This window comes from Ostrea edulis, chromosome 3 (assembly GCF_947568905.1).
Source record: "Ostrea edulis chromosome 3, xbOstEdul1.1, whole genome shotgun sequence".
Taxonomy (NCBI): domain Eukaryota; kingdom Metazoa; phylum Mollusca; class Bivalvia; order Ostreida; family Ostreidae; genus Ostrea; species Ostrea edulis.
The window spans coordinates 28,158,005-28,176,784 of record NC_079166.1 but is presented as its reverse complement, the minus strand read 5'-3'; the positions used below and the strand labels follow the sequence as shown (position 1 = coordinate 28,176,784).

Here is an 18,780-nt window from a genome sequence, read left to right as displayed (position 1 = left end):
TACAATCAATCAATCATCAATTATTGATCTTTTGGACCAAGGTCTCCTCATGGTCATTTTGGAAAGATCAATGTCACTCATAATATATACCTTATATACGAAAAAGTGCATTATTTCAACAGTTTTTGAACAGGTATTGATCATACATCACACAAATAAGTGAAACTACTTTCAGACAAAGGTCACTCAAGGTCATTTTCTAAAGGTCAACGTCACTCAACATATATCTTATATACGAAAAAGAAACCTTCATTTCATCAATATTCCAACAGTTATTGATTACTGTGCAAGTTTTTCGTCATATTGTTGAAAACCTTTTCAACATGTAAGGCGAAGATAACGAACAGTGATCAATCTCATAACTCATATAAGCAATACAAAATAGATAGTTGGGCAAACACGGACCCCTGGACACGCCAGGGGTGGGATCAGGTGCCTAGGAGGAGTAAGCATCTCCTGTCGACCGGTCACACCCGCCGTGAGCCCTATATTCTAATCAGGTAAACGGAGTTATTCGTAGTCAAATCAGTGTGCTAAGAACGGTCTAACAATCGGTATGAAATACGTCAGACAGCATTTGACCCAATGTAATAAGGAAGGATTTCCATGATGAAAAGGAAAAGCAACCCAAAAGATTTTTACATGATAAATGATAGGATTAATCATATATGATAAAGATTTGTCAAACTAATCTGTTGATATACGGCCTAGATAAGCTTCAGTACTAATTTGAAAACGTTAATAACTGAAATTCCCGCATCTATAGAGGTTGTCATGATGTGTAACTCTTTTGTATTAAAGACCACAAAAATCAATAATTTTGACGTTACACCGTCTGTTCCGGTTTTGATGAGATTCTAAGATCAACAAAGATATGCATGTGGTAGATCTTACGAATAAATAGGTTGATGCCTTCTAATGCGAAGGGGAGAAGTGTTTTTTTCCCGAAATTCCTAGCCCAACCAAGTCATTTGAAAAGAAAAGACTACGTACAATGTGGATCCATCACTTGCGTAATGACAAGTAAGTTGAGGTTCGAGACATTTGTGTGAAGAAACGTTTAACGTCTGCCTGGTCTGCGACTCGACTGAACGTCTTCTATTCTTAATTTCTTCTTGCGAAAGAACGGACTCAAAAAGTAGTGTCCGGGTGTGGGTGTTCTTCATGAACCATAAAAGAATAAATGAAAATAAATGCACTTCCGGTATCGTGGGAAACGCTTGAATGTGATTTTCGTGAAGGACCTCTTTTTGTGTCAATAATAAGGATTTAATTAATCGATGCAGGTCGTACATGTAACGTTCTCGCTAAATGCTCACACAACGGCTGTCAATCAAGCGGTACGAGGATTAATGTCTGTTGCTTATTTCATACCTGTCTCTATAGTGAAAGGTGTGTAAACGTGGAATGGGAATGTGTAGTATGTTGGGATAATAGCACTTACGGCGTGGATTTGACGTCTCATCTTAGTTTTCATGGCTATACGCGATTAATTGCAGTGTGCAGGCTACGGTGACATATAATATTATAGGTCTTAAAATTGAAGGTCTTGGGTTCTAGAAAAATGAAAGAATACTCAAAATAATCTTCAGGAAATTCGAAGTGAATATATTAGAAGTTTGTTTGTTCGCACTAATGTTTAAGGGACTGGTTCACGATTTTTGAAAAAAAATATTTTTCATTTTTTATGTTAAACATTACAAATCTGATTTAATGTTGACAGCCAAAATTTTGACCTTCTGAACGCAAGAATAAATTTTAAAGCAATATTTTAGCCTTAAATCTATGTTATGTAAACAAAGACTCGAGTCTTTTCATGTATACAAACAAACCAATGAAATGTTACATTGTAATATAAAGCATCTTAATTTTGCATACTCACAACTTTTAGCTTTTAAATGATACATTTTACCCAAAGAATTCTTGAAATGTGAAAGATATAATAAACTTAGATCGATATCCATTTCTTTTGAAAATTTCGTAAACAATGAATGACATACCGCAATCTTTGTTTACAAAACAAATAACAAACTCTCTAAAATAACCTGTGATAATGTATAGCCTTAATTTTTATGTGAAATCTTTTAAACACATTAGACAATAGATTTTGATCATTAAAAGTGAAAAACAAAATTTGGGGGGAAATCGTGGATCAGTCCCTTTAAGTGGGCCGACAAAATACTACTTAAGTTTTGAGAGAAGAAATTATATTGACTAAACTATATATGACAGCGGTACATGTAGTACATGTGCAATAACCACCCAGCCCAAAGTGTTACTGGAAATTAAGCAATCCTATATATACAAAGTTGTACTATCTTTATAGTTAATATATTTAGCTTTGATATGTCAAGTAAATTAGAAGACATCATTGCAAGAAAGGAAGCCCCCGCATCCGGAGAATAACGGAAAATTACTAGAGAGTAAACCCCCACAGCCGGAAAGTAAAGGAAAACGGTACAAGTCGTACCACAAATGGATTCACTACCAACTTTTAAAGTTTTTCTGTTCTTTTTGTTCGATTGGTTTTTTGTCTGTTTAGAGAGAGAGAGAGAGAGAGAGAGAGAGAGAGAGAGAGAGAGAGAGAGAGAGAGAGAGATCTGAGACCTCTTATACGGGTTATCAATAACTAAAAGACAAAGTGTAATAAATATTATTCCCTGGAAAGACAAACTGAGAGGATATCTTTAAATATCATGGAAATCATGAGAGTTTTATCAGACTGTAAGGTGAATTAATGGATGAAAACAGCCGCATGTTATGTAATGTACCACAACATGCTTATGATCAAAAGATACCAGGAATGAATCGTACTGGGGTTGGGGTTGGGGTTGATATGTCGGACAGTACGCTATGTATTTCGGAAATGCTCATCATCCAACCACTGAAGGTTAGCATATTGAAAGAAAGGTGAAGATAACGAACAGTGATCAATCTCATAACCTATAAACAATACAAAATAGACAGTTGGGCAAACACGGACCCTAGGCACACCAGAGGTGGGATCAGGTACCTAGGAGAAGTAATCATCCCCTGTTGACCGGTCACATCCGCTGTGAGCCCCATATCCTGATCACGTAAACGGAGTTATCCGTAGTCAAACCAAGTGTGTCAATAACGGTCTAACAATCGGTATGAAACACGTCAGACAGCATTTGATCCAATAACAGGTTATATTGGCAAAGTAGATCGTTATAACGACCATAGAATTTGCGAAATGCTGACTTCAATCGAGACTGTTGAAACTCCTGTACCATCAACTTGTTTGTCAGTACATGTAGCTTGCCTCGATTTACGCAGACCAAGATCTTGCGTATCGAATCAGTTGAGATATATAAACATCATATGCAGGTGATAATGGAATATAGCTATATAAATATGAGAAGTTGAGGATGGAGAAGCTGATATCATCCCGTTTGTCATACAGTAGAGTTGTCAGTTTGCCGTTAATGTCTACTTTCAATAAAATATCCAAGTTTGAAGCAGAAATGGATGACTCTGTGGTGTCTTTTATTTCGAGCTCACAGGGATCGACTAATATAGACTAATGCCACGAACATTCTAGATGGAGTTACCGGGTTTCATCGAATTTTTCCTGCTATTTATGCCACATACTAACACTAAGACAAAGTCAGGTAGAAGGTTGAAACTTCGGACGATGGTGTTATTCCGGATACATTGTGTTATAACTTCGGACAGTTAGAAAATTCGATTTTTGTTTTTTATTTTGTGGATCGATGACAATTAATGATTTCATTTTTGGTGATGATTTATTTTCTGCTGTGATTTTGATTTGTTTATTTCTCATTTCATCGGTAGCATTTTCCAGAAACAAGGTATCAACGCGACTGGATTTCGTCATTCCAGTAAGATGGATGCCGGGTCGTTTACAGCAATGTTAGTGAAGGTCATGTATTTCAATCAACCAATCAAAACTGTGATCAGGTGTTTCCCATTTTGTAAATATATCAGGTTCGAAAATAGGTTTAAATCTAGAATAAATAACAATTGAAACTTAAGATATAATGCTTTTTATTGACTGTCCGAAATATCGCACCTGCCCTAAATATCAATACTTTCCCTAATAGATATCGAATAGGCCTTGGATTTTGTTTTCATAGAAATCGTTATTTAATACACTACGCGTTCTTAACTTTGGGTCTAATATGATCAAGTAGATATCTACATGTATATTATACAATAAGGCCAAACTCTGTACTATACAAAATTGTATTTTTTCTTCAGCATTTTTTTTTAATTGGAAAAGGTTGTCGCCAAGGGAATATAGAATAGGAAAGGAGAAAATTGTGGGCTGGACCGGGAATGGAACCCTGAATTACTAGTCTGGTGCTCTAACCACTGAGCTATCTGGGCCGATATCCACGGCCCATGTACCAGTAATTAATACACTAACCCCGTGTCACTATATTTATTTAAATTATGAAAATATGAGACATATAATTCGTCAAAAAAGAGAAATAAAGATAGAAAAGAAAATGCAGCATATGTACTACAATACTCTGATGACGCTGTACTCTTATTTGATAGGTCTGGATAAAAATCTGAAAACTACTCGTGACCTTTCCAGTTTTCATACATGTAATTCTCCGATCTAAAACCAAATATTAAAAACAAACCTATGTTACTTCGGTGTTTTATGACCGAAATTGTAGCAGCACTCATCTTCAAAATTGAAGCTCATATTCACAAATATAGATGAAGATGTGTGAAATTGGTGAGTAATCTATTTTATTTCCGTATTAACACAACTCTGAGAGCTGTCTACTGGGGGACTTCTCATAACACTTTCCGGTAAGGAGTTCCACTCTGTTTAGTTGGAAAAAGTATTTTAATATAATTGTGCGTCTAACTTGCATGTGACCGCCGCGGTGGCCTAGAGGTTAGACCGTTCGCCCCACATGAGGAAGGCCGGGGTTCGTATCCCGGCCGCGAAAGACCTAAGTCGTTAAAACAGGTAGTGACAGTTCCATCGCCAAACGCTCGGCATCAGGTGTGAATGTCACGGGTACCCGGGGATGATCTTAAAAACGGATGTCCCGTGTCACAGTAGGTGTGGCACGCTATAGAACCCTTCCAAACCCGCCCTTTTTAATAGAACAGTCTTTCAAAACGGACAAAGTTTAATTGATTTTGAAAAATATTACAAACATATCTAAACAAAACAATATCCATGGGAATTAAAATGATGAAACACAGCTGTTAATTTACATTAATAATCTACATATTTTGCTCTTGATCTGCAGAAATAGAAGTGGTCTCCAAAGTAACAAGATGGGGGCCTCCGTGGCCGAGCGGTTGGAGCATCGCGCTCCAAATCACACGGCCTCTCACCTCTGTCGACACGGGTTCGAATACCGCTCTCGCTGGTAAGTGAGGAAGTTTCTCAGGAGTTTACTTTCGGAAGATCGGTGGTCTCTTCCCAGGTTCTTTCTTCCACTAATAAAAACTGGGCGCCACCAGATAACCGAAAAAAATTTGAGTGTGGCGGAAAACATCAATCAATCAATCGTGTCTATTTTGCCAACATGAAAAAATGCAGAAATGTTGATATAGGTCCCACTAAGAGAAATGGTGAATTGTCGTTACCTTTCTTTGATTAATGTAGACACGGCGTATTTAGACCTATCATATACACGAACGGATTTCACATCTAGGACAAAATGTGAAAAATTCAAAATCGCTATTTTTAAAATGAAATTACCATAAGCTCCATCAGTATAAGTAGGGGCACTTTTGAGGCGGTTCCTCAATTATGTACAAATAAACAGCATGATGAATGGTGTCATTTGATGGAACTTCGCATGTCAATGTCAGAAATCTACCGTATATTAAGAAATTACTTCAGAATGACATCCATGTATGTGAAGTTGTGGTGTTCACAGAACCAGATTATTTTGAATCCATTCAAAATAAAATATACATATTCACGGTGCGCACCAAGGAAATTAGGAATCAAATTCACAGGTGCTCAATGGTCAGATTTTGAAAAAAGCTTGTATCTAAAAAAACAATTCTTGGTTTCATTTTGAAAGCACACTTCATTTCATCACTCCCCAAGACTCAATTTGTAAATCTGTGGCTTCAGAATCTCATTTTCTGGGGGAGGGGGTAAAGTTTCTCGCCTACCAGAGAACATGTTTACAATGCTTACACATTACCACGTATTAATTACTGTTTAACATTCTGTGGCTAATTCCCTGGATATTGCCGATGCGGGACTAATTCCTGTTTTGCCGTGGGTTAGTCAATATTGAGCTAATCCCTGCTTTGAAATGCAGAAAAAGACCCGAAATGTTCTCCATAGTTTTTCAGCGGATGAGAATCGCGACGCGCGGTACGTGATTTCTACAAAATGTAATTTTACAAACTTACTTCAACAAGGTTTGACGATTTAGACGAAAAAGAATTTTATTGTTGATGAAATTCAACAGAATGAATTTTTTTTCATTGTTTAAGAAAATAAACATGTGTAATTTGATATGGTATCAGTAAAATAAAACAACGACTCGAGAAATAGTGCTATAGCTGGCTTCAGGGAATGGGAATCGTTCTAACTCCCTCAATGATTATAATTCAACTGTATCCTAACGCTATAGTACTAAATTGTATTATTATTATTATGTTTATTCAGATAAATTACAAATCATAATCATATACATTGTAAAGTACATTAATAATGTCAATTAGGGGTCACAAATGAATTTTTGGCACATTGCTATCATATGTACGCAACAGCACTCCAGATATTATCACAGCTATATAGCTACTACATTGTAACAACATCATTATCAAAATACATGCTTATCACAGTACCAGGTCTTATCACAGACAATATAAATTGTATACTTTAAATCAATCTTTGCCTAGGATAACCCATGAAAGCAATTTATAAAACTTGCTTATTTCAATAGGGTCCTAAGATGTTATAAGTTGATTATAGATTATGTATGACTAAGACAGCATAGACAAAAATAAGATTGAATATTAGATGATTTTCCTAGCCTAAATTAAGTAAAATTATGTACATTGTTTGATTTTATATTGATACAAAATATTTTAAATATGTATCATTATACACTTTACCATAAAACAAGCATTCTGAGAGTATTGCATGGCAATACATAGGCCTCTACCGGTTGCAAAAATCACTGTACTACAACAATATTCAAAGTTCATTATGTAGGTTATGGTAAAAGGGAAAATTGGGGAACCAGGATAGGAATGATTGGAAATTAACTACTATTCGAGTAAAGTCTAGACCAAAAAAAAAAGACAAATTTATAATTAGGTTTAGGTCTTTAACCAAGTCAATAAACTGTGACATGTAGATGATCATGAACAATTTAGCTATATTGTAGTATTACTATGCTAGAAGTTTTAATGAGTGTAGTATTCTTAATTCTTATCTACAGAGATAAGAAACTTGGATGTAAACTAACAATTCATGCTATTTTTTTTTTTTTTTACGTCCAAGGGCCATAACTTAGTGAAAATCAACGGACCAAGATGAAATTCAAACTTGATCTGTAACTTGTTATGGCAAAGCAATGTACCAAATATTAAATGAATATCTGCAAGCACAACCAAAAACAAAGTCCAGAAAACTGATAATTCGTGCTATTTTTCTAAGTCCAAGGGCCATAACTAAGTGAAAATCAACGGACCGAGACGAAATTCAAACTTGAACTGTAACTTGTTATGACAAAGCAATGTACCAGATATCAAATGAATATCTGCAAGCACAACCAAAAAAAAAGTCTGGAAAACTGATTATTCGTGCTATTTCTCTAAGTCTAAGGGCCATAACTAAGTGAACAATCAACGGACCGGGACGAAGTTCGAACTTGATCTGTAACTTGTTATGGCAAAGCAATGTACCAAATATCATTTGAATATCTGCAAGCATAACTAAAAAAGTCCGGAAAACTTATTATTCGTGCTATTTTTCTAAGTCCAAGGGCCATAACTAAGTGAAAAATCAACGGACCGAGACGAAGTTCGAACTTGATCTGTAACTTGACAGCAGATTTAAAACCAGCTCTATTTGCTATATTTTTTACTTCTAAAGGAAAAAGGAAGAGAAATCCTTAAGACTCAACCATTTCTTTAACTTTAATGTCTTAATTTGATTTACTAAAACTTAAATATGACACAGATTAATGACCCTGACTGGAATAAGAATAAGATGATCTACATGAAATTGTTAGTATCAAGAAAGTAGATAAACTTAAAAAAAAATATTTTGCTATTATAACAAAACATGATAAAGACAAGGCTATATTTTAAGAATATACTCAATAAGAAGATGTTTGGATATATAGAATATTCGCTGACGATGACATACAGTTACATGGGAATTCTATGAATTATCTATCAAAACAGCATACAATAGTAATAGTCCTCTGAAATAAAAAAAAATTGGTAGCATTGGTGTTGATAAATTGCATATTTGATTTAAATTATTAAAACTATTTGACCTTGCTCTTAAAAAAATCGCACATTTTCTTTGTTGCACGATTCCTATCTCATATGTTCTTTGAAATGTAAAAAAAAAAAAAAAAAAAAAAAAAGATGTTTGACTTGCTCGTGAAAAATAGCTCACTAAAAATCGCCACTACACGAATGCATAATTATAGAAAAATCCAGTTAATTTACTTCTGACAATCGTAACAAAGAGGCATCTGGGGTTTATGCTTGTTATATTGCCAACATTTATCCCTACATGTTGTTGTCTTCGACTGTAAGTCACACCTGTACACTTAAATATGTATACAGTCAATACAACTCTAGTTCGCCTGTCTGTTCCATATCAATTCAATGCAAAATGCTTCACTCCACAGTTCTTAGGCTTGTAAGTAAGATTACATTATTTTTCTTTTCTTTTCCCATCAAAATGATGTAAAATTCATGGAAAAGATATCTTAAAGGAGTTTGTACATTTTGACCCCGAGGCGGAAATTATGTGACAAAGGTGTGTTAATTAGCAAGTCGTTTAGCTTCAGGTGCAAAACTATTATGACGTCAGAAATATTCAAGCATCATTATTAATACATTATCGTTAGAATGTCCGCTGAAGGGAGGTAACACTGCCGAGTTCGATTCGCGATCCCAGCGCGGCGTGAGACCTATATTAATATAAGACGTTTAACATACAGTATGGCTGTTCTTTCGTCAAGCACTGGGCCTTAGCAAAAGTTACTAGTCTTTCGATTATGACCTTAAAAACGGCCATCCCGTGTCACGATAGGCCTCGCTGCGATAACGAACTCTTCCTGTTGCGGACTTAACGCCATTCCTGGTTCACAATGTGGCACTTCACATACACAGTTATATAAGCCATGTATTCTTGAAAGGGATTTTTATGCAAAACAATAAAGACATCAAACCTGCTATTAATAAAATCTTATCTTGTCAATTTTCCTCTTCAGAGAAACTTGGCCCACTACCTGACTTGTACAACCTGCGTGCAAATCCGACCCACTGATGGTCCTCGTGTATAAAACTAGAATTATCAGTCAAGGCAGGGGTCGTCATGTCAATGTAAGGACTGCTGAGCTGCCCCAAATATATGTATTGTATATATATGCATTAGCTGAATAGTGAGGAGGGAATATATTTATAAATATCACGAATGTGAGCCTCTTTTATAATTTTACCATGACACACTCCTTATCTATAACTTGTATTGAAATGCTAAAAGACGGCGCTGTATGACATGTAACACAGGGACTTTTCTCATCGCTGTAGATCACGGGATGGCGATTGTATTTTGAATTATTATTCCCCATTTTTTTTTCTGAATAGAGATGAGTCCTCTCGCGACATATTTGGTGCTGATTTGTGTTCTGTTGGTACGTATACATACATTCACTGTCAATGGTAATATCGTTTTTCCAAGTGTAAAACTAATTTGGATTTACCTAATTGTTTAATTTGCAACATTTGACAAGTGTTATCAATAGAAATGTTTTTCTTATTTTGGTTTTCTTTTTTTTTTTTACTTCAGAAAATTGGCTTCTATGCGTCACTTCCCCAAGGTACACATTTTTCTTATTAATCAATTTTTGTCTGTAAAACTAATTCTAGTGTGCGACCATGATATCTATTAATCATTTGTGTACATTTGGTAAAATGTCGTGTGTTTAAGGTTTTGGCGGGAGAAGTCGAGCAAGGATATGATTATTATATATACTGAAATTATGTCAATATCTAAGAAATAAAGTACGCATATTCGTGGATGTTGCAGGATAACGTCCGAGGTCGAGAAATATTGTTCTGAAATATAAAATCCGAGGCATTATGAACTCATGAAAAATTTCCACATATTTAACACCCCCCCCCCTTACTTACTTGGTTACTGAGGGTATTTTTCTGTTTTGTACAGAAAGTAATTGTAGTGTCAAACAAATTCCTTCCAATACACTCAAAATCTCAAAGATATGTCATAAGATCATAAAGTAACTCCACTCGTTGACACAATGCTGCGATGAAAAAGTGAAAATAATGAACAGTGATCAATCTCATAAATCCTATAAAGAATATAAAATTAAGAGTAGGACAAACAAGGACCCCTGGATACACCGAAAATGGGATCTGGCTTGGATTTCTCGATAAAAATCTCAATCTTAAGTTTTTGAGCAGTCAAGATTTTAGCACAATCTCATACATGTGCTTAAGTCCAAGTTGAAAATTCAGGTCAGGTGCCTAGGAGGAGTAAGAGTCCCCTGTTGACCGATGTGATCCGCCGTGATTTTTTTAACTGCGCACCTATAGAGCTACAGGAAATATTATTTCGAGTAATAAATGTTTTTGGTTTTGTAGACAAGCGATTTTTGATGCAGAATGGTATGCACCTAAAACGTACAGATCTTTGCAATGAGTGTACAAAATGCAAGTGTTTTCCGCACGCAACATTGGGTAAGATTTTAGTGGGTGTGCGTTGATTACTGAGTACAGTATGTCACTTATTCACGAGTATTTCAAATAAAAGAAATACATTTAGTTCAACATCAATTAAAAATCCTTCATGCTGTATCTAATTATTTGTTTTAATTATACCTTTCAAATTTTCTTTCGTGTATATGATTATATTTCTTTCTTTATTATATTGCTTACAGACTTTTCCTGTGCCGTAGTAGAAAATTACGGATATGGTTTTTGCGAGCAGTATATTTGTAATATCACGTGTCCTACAGGTATCTCGTACTTTGTTATTTACACTGATATAGATTCAGAAGTCTATCAAACCCTTTGGATTGCTTAATACCTATTCCACGTGTGAAGTTAATTCTACCGCTTTTCTGACAGATGAAATTTAAAAAAAAAAAATGTTTAAAAAATGTAAGCAAAATTATCGAAAAAGCAGAGTAGGATAAAGGTCCCAAGTGACTCTGTCTTTTAACTTAATTTCAACTTTATGTTTCAAAATGTCGTCATTGTACACCGGCTAGGCACGTAGCATCACAATTGTCGAAATGTCTTGAATGCATATATATAAAGCACAGAAAATTTCACTTTATTTGGATACCCACTTCCGCCCCTTCCCGGGGTTAAACTCACGACCTGTAGAACCAAACCTCCTAGCATCATGTAACCAGCGCGCTAGACCGCTCGACCATCTAGGCAAGTTAACCCTGGGTAGGGGCAGAAGTGGGTATCCAAATAAAGTGAAATTTTCTGTGCTTTATATTAAATATTTCTTCACTTAGGGCAGTTATGTTCATTTAAGAGTTCTTTGCTATTTCTGTGATATTATATATATATATATATATATATATATATATATATATATATATATATATATTCATTCGATTCGATTTTCGTATGCTAAGAGTTGTTTTCTTTAATATTTGGAAGTGATGTATTTCCCTTCATTTACTGCAAAAGTGAGGAAGTTTTATTCAGAGAAGCTAAGTTATTTATAGTGACTTAGTATGTCCTTGGGAATCGTTTTTAAAATTGCATGTTTTCTTCTTAATTTGTCTAATAATTGCGGGTAGTCTTAGTTACACGAATGAACTCTTACTAACAGATGTACTACCTTAATTTGTCCTTAATATGATGTCAAAGAAATATTTAGGCTGTATCTGAAGGTAGATGTTAATAGGTACTATTTGCAAGACAATTAAATATAATTTTCGGTTATGTTATTTGTGGTAGTTTTTAAACGGTAACTTTATTGGCAGCAATGAGAAATAAAAGATCATTCATAAAATGCTTCATACATTATCAACAATAGCAACGACAACGGTATCCCAGCCCCATCCGGTCACGTGTAACAAAACTTCCGCCATCACAGCAGTAGCCCTGAACCAGCCTGTTAAGAATTCCTCCGTCAGCTCGTGCTTAGACATTTACTACCAACCCCCAGAAGCCTTAGTAACACTAAACTGTGGAATTCCATCCGTCCAAAGTTGGAAACAGGGACAAAAGGTGGGCGGGAGAGTGATCTATGACCTTTACTGTTACCTGAAATGTTTACTGGTTCTTTAAATATATAGTATATGTTATATGTACGAGGGCGAGTCAATAAGTAGCTAGTCTAAGTTATTTCCGGTTGCGATCTACCTCCGAGTCTTCTTTTTTCCGATGTAATTGCCCTTTAGTGTGATGCACTTAGACCAACGGTGTTCAAGTGCCATCAGCTCAGAACTGGAAAAAGTCAGGGTCCTTTCCATTGACCCACTCCTTAACTGCCGTCACGACTTCTTCGTCAGACCGGAAATGATGTCCATGTATATCCTTTTTCAAGTTTTGGAATAGGAAGACGTCGCTAGGAGCTAGGTCAGGCGAATAGGCAGGATGTGGTATTAATTCGCACCCGTTTCGCTCTACAACATCCATTGCAACTTTAGAGAGTTTACCTCAGCGTTTTTATGGAAGGCGGTTTTCAGCTGGTCTAGCAAGTTTGCATAGTACACTCCAGTTATTGTACTTCTCTTGAGTAAAACGTCCAACATAATAATGCCTTTTGCGTCCCAAAATACTGTGGACATCACCTTGCCAGCAGATGGTTGCATCTTCAACTTCTTTGACCTCGGGGACCCAGGTCATACCCACTGGCGACTCTGAGCTTTATTCTCTGGCTCATAATTATGAACCCAAGTCTCATCTACAGTCACTAGAGGCAAAAGAAAATCTTCTTTTGACATAAAACACTTCAACAATGCGCTGCATACTGATGCTCTGGTTACCATTTCCCCATCGCTAAGGGATTTGGGGACCCAACGGGCTGTTAGATTGCCCATACTTAAACGATCATGTAAGATTGTTGAAACGCTTCCATGTTAAATGCCTAATGCCTGCGCTATTTCTTCCACCTGAATTCGCCTATCAAAGTACGAGGGCTGTTCTATATCTAATGTTTATTGTACGATATCTCAAAAGCATTAAACTCGAATAGTCTTCTTCTTGTCGTTCGTCCTATATAACTCGAATAGTGAAATGAACATTACATCCCTTTAAAGTATTCTCCGCGGTTCGAAATACATAATTTCAATCTCTGAATCCATTTCTGAAATGCATCACGGTATGCTGATTTAGGTAGACCTCTGAGACACTGACTGATGGCTGAGCCAAGGGCTTGTTGGGATTTGTAACGACGACCAGATAAGAACTTTGTAAATTATGAAAAAAAGGAAAACGTCACATGGGGCTTAATCTGGAGAGTATGGTTACAGGTCGGCCATATTTTGCTGCATCTTTGACGGACTCTGTGCTTGTCAGAAATTTCTTTCTCCACCTACGAACTGTCTATTAAGATACCTATCAGACCCATAAACTTCCCCCAATTCAGTAAAAATCATCTGCATTACCGAATGACAGAGTTTGTGCGAACTTTTATATAAGCTCTAATTTCTTCAATATTCTCCCAATCATTTTTACAACAGTGGTCAACGACTGGCTCTATTGAAATGACTATAAATTTAAAACTATGTGGAGCTGAAGGCTCTTCTTGTTTATACCGTTGGAAAGGTATTGAATAGAGCTATTCAAGAGTATCATCATCCAAAGCGTTATCGCGCTGTAGTACAATAAACATTACATATCGAACAGCCCTCGTAAACCAGATCCCGAGCTTTCTTACACATTTCTTCGTCGGTGGCATCCAGTGGGCGTCCAGACCTGGCTTCATCCTCTAAAGACGTTCTACCGCGTTTGATTTCCCCTACCCAGAATTTAACATGAAGATGGTGCAAAATATCCATAAACATGCCGTGTAGTTTCTTGCCTGTTTTACCTTTTAAATAGAAGTACCGAATTCTAGCATGGAACTCAACTTTAGATGAAAAGCATGCCTTTGCATCACTAGCCATGTTTGACATTCAATATCTGTTTAAAGAATGACTCAATACGCGTACAATTTTGTAACCATGTATAACAATAAGGCATGAAAATCGTGACCATCTCGGCCAATCGAAATTGGATAGGCTGGTTACTTATTGACTCGCCCTCGTATAATACTGATATCGTTTTCAAATATAAAGGTCTTTTTAACTGTTACAATTACTATTTTAGGATATTTAAATGTTTTATATAAATGTTTTCATGCAAATTCATTGGTGATATACATAACACTGGATATTCAAGTATGTGTTGTGTGAGAGTGTGTGTGTTTTTATTTCATTGATCCACTTTGTTATGTGTTCAGGTAGTTGAAGCTTGCCGTTCGAATTTCAACACTACTTTGCCCTATACTCCAGTATCAACCTTCACGCATAGTCATCATGACGTCATATCCGGCATTTTAGTCCATTGCACTAGCGAAGGATTTACGGTATTACATTTCAACTCTTTATCGGTGTTTGATATCAAATTTAAGCAGTATTTCTTGTATCATAGGTAATTTTTAATATTTTCTTTCAGATGATAGCCCAGACATGTACATCGTCTCCTGGTGTCATGAACATTACCCATAACTCTAAATACCACGCACAGGATTTTCATTTTATATTATCATGACAGTTATTTATGTTACGAACAATCATAATTTATTTTGAATATAACTCTAAACTACTTTCAATTGTAAAAAATATGAAAATTTGCATTCGGTTTTGGTTTATTTACTGAGTTTTGAATGTCTATCATCATCATCATCGTCATCATTATCTATTCATGCTTAAAGTATAGTTATGGGTACGGTGGTCGCCCACTCGGACACGTGGGTTCCTTCCAAGTACTCCGGTTTCCTCCCACAAAAAGGCCCCTGGTGCAAACAACCGTGCAAGTCGGTAAATAGTACATAGCTAATGTTAATTGTTGATTATGCATGTCCGACTTTAAAAATAAAGATTATTATTATTATAACGTCTATGCTCAGTAAGATACGTGTATGTTAGATGACCAAGTTACTGGTTTCATTAAGTCGTCACTGGGGGTATTACTTTGCTGGAGCATTCACATGTACAAAGTCACTATCACTCTGTAGAAAGAGAATTTCAGAAGTTCTAAAAATCCTGTTTTACATTCACGGCATGGCTATAATACAATCTAATTAAAATTAGATGTTAGATCCGCTCACATTCTCGCTATATAGCGAGTATGTGAGCGGATCTAACATCTAATTTTAATTAGATTGGGCTATAATATAGGCCATTATTCCATTCCCGTGGGGATCCGGATTAGAATAGGTCCTCAGTACCCCCTTGCTTGTCGTAAGAGGCGCCTAAATGGGGCGGTCCTTCGGATGAGACCGCAAAAACCGAGGTCCCGTGTCACAGCAGGTGTGGCACGATAAAGATCCCTCCCTGCTCAAAGGCCGTAAGCGCCGAGCATAGGTCTAACTTTTGCAGCCCTTCACCGGCAATGATGACGTCTCCATAGGAGTGAAATATTCTTGAGAGTCACTCTCAACATTAAACAACATTCAATCAATCAACCCTCTACCTCAAGGTCAGTTCTACCTCAAGGTCAGAGAAGGTAATGGACATTTTCAGGAAGTTCTTACTTGGATAGTTTGATATCTTGATCATATGGCATAACTCTCTTTCGTTGATGTCAACAGTGGGACGGATCCCGACTCTGGTGTCCTATACACACAGCAGATCAGTGGACAACTCCTCAGAACAGCAGTATATTTGGACAAGAGTAAGAAACATCTGATGATACATATCAGGCTTTTCATGTTGCTCGTCATGAAATTCATTAATTTGCCGCTCAATGGAAAACTTCAACCCATCTGTCAATTCCCGTGGAGAATCTTTCCAGTTTAACTGTACACCTTTCTGTTGCTGGTTTTGTTTTACAAAACCGAAATTTTGTACGTTGTCTCTTTGTCACATGCGCATTAAATCAGGGGGTATAAGACAACAACAAATCCTATATTGTGGTCACGAAGGTTCCTGCACGTGAGTTGACTGTCCCACCCAAGGGCGGAGCTAAAATCCATTTTAAACGGCGCGAAATCAGCACAGTTCTCGAAACATTTTTGTCGGTCAAAGTCAACAGTGGCGGATTTAGAGGGGGCGCCCCCTAAAATTTTCAAATTTAAGGTAAATCGCGGTATCTTGTTTCGGAAAATGTACTAAACGATAAAAGAAGCAATAATTGCTTCCACTCTCGGAGAAATAACTGGTAAAATCCTTTGATTTCTTGAATTACTTTATTGGGAGAACCTAATTTTCCCCCAAAAAACCCTTAACATTTGGGTCATTTTATTAATTTCATCTCATTAAAATGATAGAAAATAGTACAAATGACTTTAAAAATCTGTAAAATCTAGGACCCACTGCCTCATAAAGTGGCGCCCCCGTAACCACAATTTCTGGAACCGCCCCTGGTCAACGCGGTTTGCATTTTTATCAAAATACAAGTGTTCACCAACACCTCCTCTTTCGATATGATGTCACGAAGTGGGAACAAGGTTCTCCATGGCTCTATTCAAAAGCGACTGTATTTGATTTCGAAGGACAACGGCAAATCCCCCCCACCCACCCACCACCACCACCACCAGTTGAGGACGCTAAATTACTAATTTTGAAGTATCATTGTTGAGGTATATGCATTTGTTGGTATATTTTGGTGGTTTATTTTAAATGTTTGCGAGACCTGGCTTGGAGATTATAAAACTTTACTGTACTCATACTCAAATTGAGCCATGCTTGTTTTTGAGAACAGCTCTAAGCAAGCTCCCAGCATACTCGGGGAAAAAAAACTTCATTTGAGTATGAGAATAATCTCATAAAAGTTTTAATACCTTCACTTTTGAGTATCAGTACGATTTAGATCACTGATTTGAGTTTGAGTATGAAAACGTGCTCAAAAAATGTAATAACCTCCAGGCCTGATATCGATGGATGTGACATTAGACCAGAGAGTCGTTTAAAAGATGCACAGCTATAGTCTCCAACCATCCACATAAAAACATGAGGAATACGTCACGACTGTGTTTGGTCTTGAAACCAAGATTTTGTTTGTTGCTGGTATCGGCAGCATCTTAAAGTGTCCAGATTCCTCTATTTCCGTAACAGGAGAAAATCTCGCTAGTGTTTACACGTGTATTTGTGACGACTGTACTCGGTCAACCGAGCTAAGGTCTCTATTGTATTGTTCGTAATTGCAGCCTCTAAAAGTATTCAGACTCCTTTTTTTCCATTAAAAGAGAAGTTTTGCCTAGTGTTTATTGGTATACCGATCTCGCCGGACTCTTACAAACATTTTGTGATCTGAAGTATCCAAATATGTGTATGAATGCTAGTATTGCTCAGAACGCAGTTGCACAAAAGTTAGTTAAGTTTGACAGTTAACGTCCACTTAACGCTGTATTGGCCTAAGTGTAAGAGTTAATTACAAGTTTTAAAACTGTAACTAATATTTTACAGTTCACTAACCTTCATGCAACGGGGCCCTGGACCCAGTTGTACAAAAGTTAACTTGCCATTAACTCTTACATTTATATAGTGATAACTAGTCGTTAACTGTCAGTTGAAGTTAACTAACTTTTGTGCAACTGGGTCTGATCTTTAAACCTCTAAACCCAACAGCCATGTTTTCATCATGTGCAGTGATATCAGAACGGTACATGCATTCAGTGAGAAGTCGGTAGATATCGTTACACTAAGGCATGTTACACCCCAAATCGTCGCCACTTCCCAAATCGTCGCCGGCTACGATTTGGGATGACATTTCACCCCAAATCGTTGCCCGGCATTCCGACGTGATTTGGGACAAGATTGCACTATCATTAGGGGCGACGATTTGACAGTGGCGTAGCTAAGTTTGAAATATTTGTAAGCAGGGGGTGTTGGGTCGGCAGTCCCCCAAAAGCTGAGGACATTTTTCGTAATATGTAATAAAAATTTAAAGAAAATATTTGTAAGCACGTGCATACAGTGCTGCAGTGTAGCTACACCACTGTTTGGGATGTACTATTTGGAGTGTTACATAAGAAACCCCATATCGTCGCCCATCCCAATTCGTCGCCGGCGACGATTTGGGATGTAACAAGGCAGCTTCTCCAGTCCATTAGCGGTTTACGATATTAGTATAGAAAGTTCAAACATTTCCGTCATCCAGATTTATTAATAATCAATTAGATCACAGTGATGAATCATATCGTCTATTTGTTCCAATTTAATTTCGGGTTTTGTTAATCTGGTTTCATGTGTACAGCGTCTTCTATTTTGGTACATGTGTTCAGTGTCTTCTATTTTGATACATGTACATGTGTATTCTATTTTGATACATGTGTACAGTGTATTCTAGTGTGATATATATTTTGTATTTTTCTATACATTTTTAGACTTTAAAATGCTTTCTCTA

The 18,780-nt window shown here is 36.6% G+C and overlaps 1 protein-coding gene across 2 annotated transcripts; it reads left to right on the top strand.

Moving 5' to 3' along the window:
• The first annotated feature begins 8,902 nt into the window (after window positions 1-8,902).
• On the top strand, window positions 8,903-15,065 carry LOC125675467 (uncharacterized). 2 transcript variants are annotated; one of them, XM_048913126.2, is made up of 8 exons: window positions 8,903-9,620; window positions 9,826-9,872; window positions 10,028-10,058; window positions 10,843-10,938; window positions 11,139-11,216; window positions 12,260-12,453; window positions 14,672-14,797; window positions 14,887-15,065. In XM_048913126.2, the coding sequence occupies exons 2-8, from the start codon at window positions 9,828-9,830 to the stop codon at window positions 14,980-14,982; spliced, it is 666 nt and encodes a 221-aa protein (XP_048769083.2). In that variant the 5' UTR covers window positions 8,903-9,620; window positions 9,826-9,827; the 3' UTR covers window positions 14,983-15,065. The 2 variants fall into 2 exon arrangements, with proteins under 2 accessions (XP_048769083.2, XP_048769082.2); XM_048913125.2 differs by lacking the exon at window positions 8,903-9,620 and having other exon boundaries at window positions 9,666-9,872.
• The last annotated feature ends 3,715 nt before the right edge of the window (window positions 15,066-18,780 follow it).